The sequence below is a fragment of the Lathyrus oleraceus genome, chromosome 3 (assembly GCF_024323335.1).
Source record: "Lathyrus oleraceus cultivar Zhongwan6 chromosome 3, CAAS_Psat_ZW6_1.0, whole genome shotgun sequence".
Lineage (NCBI taxonomy): Eukaryota > Viridiplantae > Streptophyta > Magnoliopsida > Fabales > Fabaceae > Lathyrus > Lathyrus oleraceus.
Window position 1 is genome coordinate 61,899,492 of NC_066581.1, and position 8,403 is coordinate 61,907,894.

An 8,403-nucleotide genomic window follows, 5' to 3' on the forward strand; every position below is an offset into this window, starting at 1 on the left:
CACCGCACTAGTTTGTTGTGAAACTATGTCGCCAATAACATAACAAAGTTATGAGATAAAGATTGAGTTTCTTGAACAAACAAAAAAAAATCCTATTACGTTTTATGAAAGAGAGGGAAAAAGGAAAAAGAAGAATTAGGATTAGTTATAACTGTTTTACTATTCACTTTCTCTATTAGGATTCAAAGATTACAAGTGAATATCAACAACCAAAACTCTCTCAACAACGTGAGAGAACTAATCTATTTATAAACTACTAAGCTAACTTAATCAACAAGTTAACTTAAACAATTGGACTTAAACAAATGCCAAATTCGACATACTAACTTAGAATACAAGTTAACATATTTCAGCAACATGCTTGAACAAACTTCGACTACAACATGCACAACTTTTATCGAAATATCAAGCTATCCCTGTCCATATTAGAGTTTGATCCAAATTCTCACAAAGACAGTGATTAAGCACAACTCTTATTGATTTTGAAAAATATTTTTTTTTAAATATAAACATAATATTCAAGAACAAGGAAAATGATATAAAATTTAATACTTTAATATGTTAAATTATTGCAAAGCAGGAGGAAAAGCAAAACGAAGGTCACGTGTCTTTATACTAAATACAATTCAATTTTACTTATAATAAAATATACATCTTAAATTCAAGAGCATTTGGTTGAGATGATATAAGTCTCTTTTATCATAATCAGAAGTCTTAGTTTAAAATCAATCCTGATCTTGAGTTTGAATTCAATTTTAAACACGTAACAATGTTGAATCTCTTGAAGAAGAGTTTTTCCGTCTATTATAATCCTCTTTGATTCAATGATTAATCTCTGCAATTACGCATAGAGAATATCCAATTTACCGATTAGATTAAAATGCCTAGAAAATCTTTAGATTTGAAATTGTAATAGATGCATATAGAGAAAAAAATACCATAAAAAATATATTTTTAAAATATATTTCAATTATTTTAAAACATTAATCTCAACACTATGATACTTATACATGGATAATACTTTTGATTTATAAACTAAAAAAAACACATACAACTTACTATCTTGACAGTAATAAGTACTGTTTAGATATCATTGATAGTTTCTTTGCTATTCATATAGTATTCCAACAAAGTACATCAACATGTTTCTATGCAATACAGCAAAACAACAGTATTTGCAGCATCACAAGTTTCCATACATTTTTTTAATACTTTGTTTCTGTAATCAAGATCCCTCATGCGCTACACGATGATTATATCCATTGAACATTAATCTATTGGATATAACCTATGTGTACAAGGTTTCAGTTATCAATGTTCTCTTCTCTACAAACTCTAGGTTCATTCCCTTAAACCTCAGAACACACACACGTTGTTCATTAGGTGTTTCTATTGTATCTCCAACATCACTTTTAAATTTCCTTTGAATATATTAATGGGTCAAAGTGAGTATTAATAGTATACAAATTTTGCATGCATCATCATAAACACTTGAATCAATGGATTTTTTTATAGGATAAACACGTGTCATAGTTTAAGATGTTGGTTTGGATTTTATTTAATTGACACGTGTATTTGTCGGCTATAGTTGCAACATTTCATAACCTACCAATTACATGGAAAAACAAAAGGAGAAAAAAAGTTAAATTGGCACAACAATTAAGAAAGTCTAACGAGTTGAATAGAATATTCTCTACACTTATATTTGTATGTTACATTAAAAATATAGTTAATTCAAAATATAAAAAAAAAGTTATTAAGAAAATAGGATTTAATTGATAAGATGTTAGACTCATAGATAAAGAAGTTGTGAATCTGTGTAAAAAATCAAGATTGTTTTAATAGAAATTTCAAAATTGTTTTTATCATTTATCTCTTTTTAAACATGTTTAAATGTATGTTTCAATTGACTTCTTTAGACTTCAAAAGCACTTCTATTTCACTTCAACTTAATTTCTTTTATTTCAGTATTTTTACCCATAAATAATTATCTTATTTCATAAACAACTCTCTTAGACAATACAATTCTTAATGTATATTTGAATTTACGGTGAACATAATTAATTTTGATAAAAAATTAAGTATGTTAGAATTGATTTTAATATAATTGAATTTTGAGTTTAGTATAATTGATTTATGTTTAGATAGTATTATTTAAAAGTGAATTGAATAATACAAAAATTACGTTTAAATTTAAAAGTTTTAAATGATAGTTTATAGAAGAATCAATTATGGAGGTAGAATCAATTTTATTTTAGAAGAATCAAACACATCTAAATCATTTCATAATCAATTTCACATTTTTAAAATTGCTTTTGTCAATTTCAAAAGCCAAACCAAACATATACTTAGTTTTTGAGTTTAGTAGAATCAATTTTATATTTATTATATTTATTTATTTGTTAGAACTCCTTTTAATTTTTCTTCTTTATCCTCTTTAATTTTCATCAATTACTTTTCTTTTTGTATTTATATTAGAATTTATTATCATTTTAGTAGTTATAAATTCAAAATCAATTTTAATAAAATTATCCAAAGAGCATTAATTGATGATTATTACTTTTATATAATTGTATTTAAACATAAATCAATTATACTAAACTTAACTATATTAAAATCAATTATGTACATCTTTATTAAATGATTTGTAAGTTATTTAATATGTTCTTTGAACCTTGCGGCCTTTCATATTATCTACATCGACTTTCTCTGATTGTCTAGGAAAAAAAATACTCCCCTATCTCATCATGAGTAATTCATTTAAAATAAAAAATGTTCCAAAATGAATATCCATTTCAACTTATAATGTAATTTAATTTCTTTTTTTTAATTCTATCCCTATTTTCATCACGTTCAATACTTGAGAATGAATACTTTAGTAAAAATCTTGTTTTTCTTTTTTTAATTATTCACTTCCTTAATATGTGTGAAATAATCAACGAAACGAAAACAGAGAATATTTTTCTTTAGCAATTTGCACTTAATAAAATTCAAATTTTAGATTTTTTAAAAGAATATTTTCTCAAAACCCAAGCCTTCGTCACTAAATCACATGGCCAAACAAAGGGAGTACTCAATTTATAATTAATATATATTTTATTAGATTGAGAGGTGTTTGATTTGTTTTATTATTTATTATAAGCAGAATATTTTAAATTTTATATTAAAAGTATATTTTATTAGAATGACCTGAGTTTAGTTTACTTATATAAGGCCTTAAGTTTGCGGCTTGTTCTATCAGATTCTTCCACACAATGAGAAAATCCAATACTTCAAATTCCTCTTCATCTATTAGCAGCAACACCAACCACCATCTTTTCATTTCAACCGCATCCTCTCTCAACACACAACAACAACAACTTCCCACAGATCTTAGTCTTGGACTCAACATCTCCTCCTCTCAACATTTTCATCTTCACTCCTCTAATCCAAGGTTAATCTATATTCCACATCTCTAATCTCCTCATTCATATATCATACACTTTCGATCATTATTATCATCAAATTTGACTTTTTTAGTATATTTGACTATTAATGTATCTGATCTATATATGAGTTACGTATATTAATGATCAAATACCGGAGGGTGTAAGAGTTATTATAAGCTGATTTTTTGTGTCACTCTTAGGAGGCAATGGCAACAAAACTATGATTACAATGATCATAGTAGCTTCTTTGTGAAAGTGTACATGGAAGGCATTCCAATCGGTAGAAAACTCAATATACTTGCTCATCAAAGTTACCATGAGTTAGTCAAGACTCTTGAACACATGTTTGAGACCACCATTCTATGTAAATTCTTTTCCTTAATTTTCTAAACTTTTGTCATGTTTTTTTTTTATAATTTCTTTTTATTATTTATTGAGTATTAATTTGGAATAGGGGGAAATGAGATGGATGAAGTGCAACCAGAAAGATGTCATGTGTTAACTTATGAAGATGAAGAAGGGGATTTGGTCATGGTTGGTGATGTTCCTTGGGAGTAAGTTAATTAAAACTTTGTCTTGTCTCTCTCTGAAGAACACAACAATAACATGTGTGTTATGTTTTTTTGTATTAATTAATGTGATTGTTTTTTTTTTAATTTGTAGGATGTTTTTGTCCACTGTGAAGAGGTTGAAGATCACAAGGGTAGACACATTTGGATGTTAGAAATGTACTATATATATGTGACACCAGTGGTTTCAAATTTTGTTCTCTAGTTAATTAATTAGTTAGTGAAGAAGTATGCTGAAAAATGTAGATGTAGATGCATAGATTTCACTTTGTTTTTAAATTTCTTTGAAGAAAATGGAAATGAATAGTGTTGTATATGCAAAGCTCACATTTTTGTTTCAGTTATATAGACTATTGTAGAGTGCGATAAAAGTAAAAGAAGATAAAGTGTTTAAAAACAAAACATAAAGTGTTTAGGAAATGTGCTGAAATTGGTACGATGAAGTGTTTAATAAAATAAAGTATTGTGAAATGAATAAGATCAAATACACATCAAGTATGATGGATGGAACAAACAATTAAAATTTGAATAATATCAAGAGCAATTATAATCTATCAACTACTACTTCAAAAAATTACAATAGTGAGAAAAAGATAAAGAACAAGAATACATAGAATTTGTTTATCTAGTCGAATAAATTGATCTATTCTTGGAAAAATAACATCTCTTCTATTCAGTATCAATAAAAAAATTTATACAAGAGATTGCAAATAAGTTATAAGATAAGCATTTTCCAACTTCATAAGAATATTTTATACTTTACACCCAATATGTGACTTCATCTCTCTTCATCTCAATACATGAATCACTAAATTCTAAGGTGTTTAGAAGTGTTTAACAGCCTTCTATAACCTTTAAAGATTAAAAAAGTTATCTCTTTGTCTATGTTATAATATGCTTTAAAATCTCAAGTGAGAAAAGAGAAAATAAATATGCTTTCAGCACTGTAAGCTTTTTTCAAAGAGATGACAGTGACAATGATATGGAAACGTGAATGCACGGTTTAATGGTGACAATGGCCGGCCTTCCGGTGGTGGTGAAGATGGTTGGTGATGGATCGAGGTCGGGCGGTGGCGGTAATCCATGTTGGTCTCTAGTTTTCAAGCTTATTTGCACATTCATTTGGTATAGGTCATATCGTGGGTCTATTAAGGTTTTGACATTTATAAATATGACTCTATCATTTGATGCTTACACATGTTGCATAAGGTAGAAATCTTAGTGGGAAGTAAGGGTAGAAACTCATAGAATTTGGCAGCAATTTGGGATTATCAAAGGGATGAAGAAGTTTGAGGTCTTTAGAGGTTGAATTAGAGTTTGAGTCTTGAAACAAAGTTGTAGAGGATTCCATTATTGACATTTGGCTCGAAGTAGATCTCCAAAAGGTTGAGAAATGAGAAAGTTATGGGGTTTGGACCAAATGGTAGGCCAAACTTGGAAACTAGGCCAACCAACCATGCACTAACTTGTATTCTTTGACAATTTCTTGAATCTCAAGGCACAATGATGACCATTTGAGGAGCAAATGAGGAATTCTTGATTGAATCTTGATTAAACATGATGATATCTTGAAGCTTGAATGGTATGGCATGAAAATGAACTCATGAACCATACTTAAACCAATGTAGCAAATGGATCCTTCTTTGACCATGATGAAACCATAATGCCATGATGATGAATAGTTCTTGACTATGATAATTTGTTCCTCTTTCCTTTGACTTGAAACCAATACCTTCTCAAGTCCATCTTGCACACTTTGATACAAGGTAGGGTATCAAGAAACCCTAATTGTCAATGCCTTACATTCTATTCATGATCAACCATGCTTGAGAACCAATAACCAAATGCTATGCTAATGAGATGATATGATAATGAATGAGATGATATGCTAGGATGAAAATGAGGGTATAACAGCTGCCCCTGTTTAATCTTCTTGGACCTGAATGTATGGATAATAACGATTTTTAAACATTCAAGGTAGAGAGGATTAAATACTAGAATATCCAGAATATTCAACTATGAAAAGGAATGGATGTAGTATGATTTGTGTTGTGGTTTTTGTTGAATTTATGGGATGGTGATGTTAGGGTAGCTGTTAGAGATTTGATCAATGTATCTTGTGGGGAATATGTTAGTTATCGTAAGGATGCAAAGATATGCAATGATATGTAATGATATGCAATGTTTTAAAGAGCTTTGTCAGTGTTCTTAATTAAGACATTCCTGCAGGATTCCAGAGATTTATTTCGTTCGCAAAGGCAAACCACAAGGATATGGTTATAACTTGAATTATTCAGTAAAATATAGAGAGACGTCTTGGCTGGGGAGCAAGGTCCTTCGTGCACAAGGCAATGAGAATGTTATGGTAATTAAAAGAATTTTTTGCTACAAAAGGTAGAGGATACTTGCAAAAGGCAAGGGAGAATATAATTTTTTCTCGTGTAAAAGGCAACGAGAAACTCAATGACAAAAGTTCTAGGAGAAACCATGAGGGGGAATAATAACGACTTCGATGGGGATAACTTTTTGATACAAAAGGTAATAAGCACTTTCTCAGTGAAAAGCCGATTAATAATTTTCTCATACAAAAGGTACTGAGAAACATCTTAACAAAAAGTTAAGAAAGGGATATAGGGTTGGATATAGATTCTGCTGGGGATATATTTCTCATACAAAAGGCAATGAGAACTTCTTAGCATAATACTTAGAAGAGGATGCAATATTTCTCAATACAAAAGATAATGAGAACTCCTTAGCAAAAAGTGAGAGAGGATAGATACCAACTGGATTGGTCTTCTCATACAAAAGGTATGAAAACATCTTAACAAAAGGTTAAGAAGAAAGATGAAGATTTCTCAATACAAAAGGTAATGAGACATTTTTAGCATAAGACTAAGAAAAGGATGGAGATTTCTCAATACAAAAGGTAGTGATAACTCCTTAAAAAAAGGTTAAGAAGACAAATGAAGATTTCTCATTATAAAAGGTAATGAGAACTCCTTAGAAAATGGCTAAAAAGATAGATGAAGATGATTTCTCAATACAAAAGGTAATGAGAACTCCTTAGCAAAAGGATAAGAAGGAAAATGAATATTTCTCAATACAAAAGGTAATGAGAATTTTTTAGCAAAAGGTTGGAAAATAGTGAGATAATCCTTTATGCAAAAGGCGATAAAGGACCTTCCTCGTGCAAAAGGCGGAGGGGATACTTACAAAAAGTAAACAAAGGTAGGAGTGTACTTTCCCATGAAAAAGGCAAGGGAAAATTACAAAAGGTAAGCTGATATGAAGTAGATCAAAGAATTATCCCATGCAAAAGGCATGGAAATTCACAAAAGGTAAGTTGATAGAGCAACTTGCCGTGAAAAAGGCAGGGAAAACTTGCTGAAGGCAAGACAAACTACCAGGAGGTAGGAAAAAGTAATCTGAGGAAATCCTAGTGGGGATGCTCAAGAGAAGCCCTATGCTTTCGAGAAAGACTTGAACCCAACTTGTGTTGCATATATGCCCCATCTCAATGGGTATGCTAGATGATTTAATGGTGCAATGTCGTGTAATGATGAGGTATGCAAAGGTCGAGGTATGCTCGATTTTAGGGTTTCTAATTATGATTGGACTTTGTGTTTGGTTTTTAGGGGAAATGATCTGACTTCCCGACATCATGGTCTTTTGCAGACACCAAGGTAGTGTGACCTAGCAAGATCTGGATCTTTTAGAGTGTCCAAGATGTATTGGATCCACCAAGATAACTGTTGATTGTCATGGGAGATCATCTGACTGGGCTAGGTCCAAGAACTGTTATGATCTTCATGGTATCCTTGTGTACCGAGTACACAGTTTGAATACCATGGTTACACTTCAGACACTTTTAAAATAAAAGTAACTACATATTCTCTTTGAATACTTTTATTGTTGTCCCCGACATTTTCAAGATATTGTTTATTAAAAAACAATAACCACATTTTTGCAAACAAGCAGAAAAAAGTAAAATTACTGAGCACATTTGATGAAAGCACTTTTATTGATGCAAAACCCGTAAATGGGTGATTTACAAAAGGAAGCAATTCCTTAAAGAGGTAATGGCAAGGAAAACAAATGGAAAATTACAACGACAATGATAATTCTCGAATATCCATTGAGTTCCAACCCTGTTATAGTCCATATGTCATCGGAGATCCTCTTTCTTTGCCTCTAACAAAGGTGATTGGATTAATTCTTCTCATTCGGGGTTTATATGGTTGTAGTGACATATGTACAAATCATTTGTATACCGTAGTATCTTGCCTTTCAAATCCCTAACTTTTGCCTAGACCGTCCTTTCGGGTTTTCAGTCTACCGGGATACCCATTTTTGCCTAAGTTGTCCATTTGGAGTGATCAACTTAGCGGGTTCTTTATTTCTTTTGA

At 30.5% G+C, this 8,403-nt stretch overlaps 1 protein-coding gene across 1 annotated transcript; it reads left to right on the forward strand.

Moving 5' to 3' along the window:
• Positions 1-3,239: 3,239 nt before the first annotated feature.
• LOC127128919 (auxin-responsive protein IAA30) lies at positions 3,240-4,313 on the forward strand. Its single transcript, XM_051058275.1, has 4 exons — positions 3,240-3,433; positions 3,629-3,792; positions 3,883-3,982; positions 4,092-4,313. The coding sequence occupies exons 1-4, from the start codon at positions 3,255-3,257 to the stop codon at positions 4,150-4,152; spliced, it is 504 nt and encodes a 167-aa protein (XP_050914232.1). The 5' UTR covers positions 3,240-3,254; the 3' UTR covers positions 4,153-4,313.
• Positions 4,314-8,403: the final 4,090 nt, after the last annotated feature.

Coding starts and splice junctions, on each gene's coding strand:
- LOC127128919 (XM_051058275.1), top strand. CDS start 3,255: ATGAGAAAATCCAATACTTCAAATTCCTCTTCATCTATTAGCAGCAAC. Junction 3,434..3,628: donor CTTCACTCCTCTAATCCAAG/GTTAATCTATAT, acceptor TGTCACTCTTAG/GAGGCAATGGCAACAAAACT. Junction 3,793..3,882: donor GTTTGAGACCACCATTCTAT/GTAAATTCTTTT, acceptor AATTTGGAATAG/GGGGAAATGAGATGGATGAA.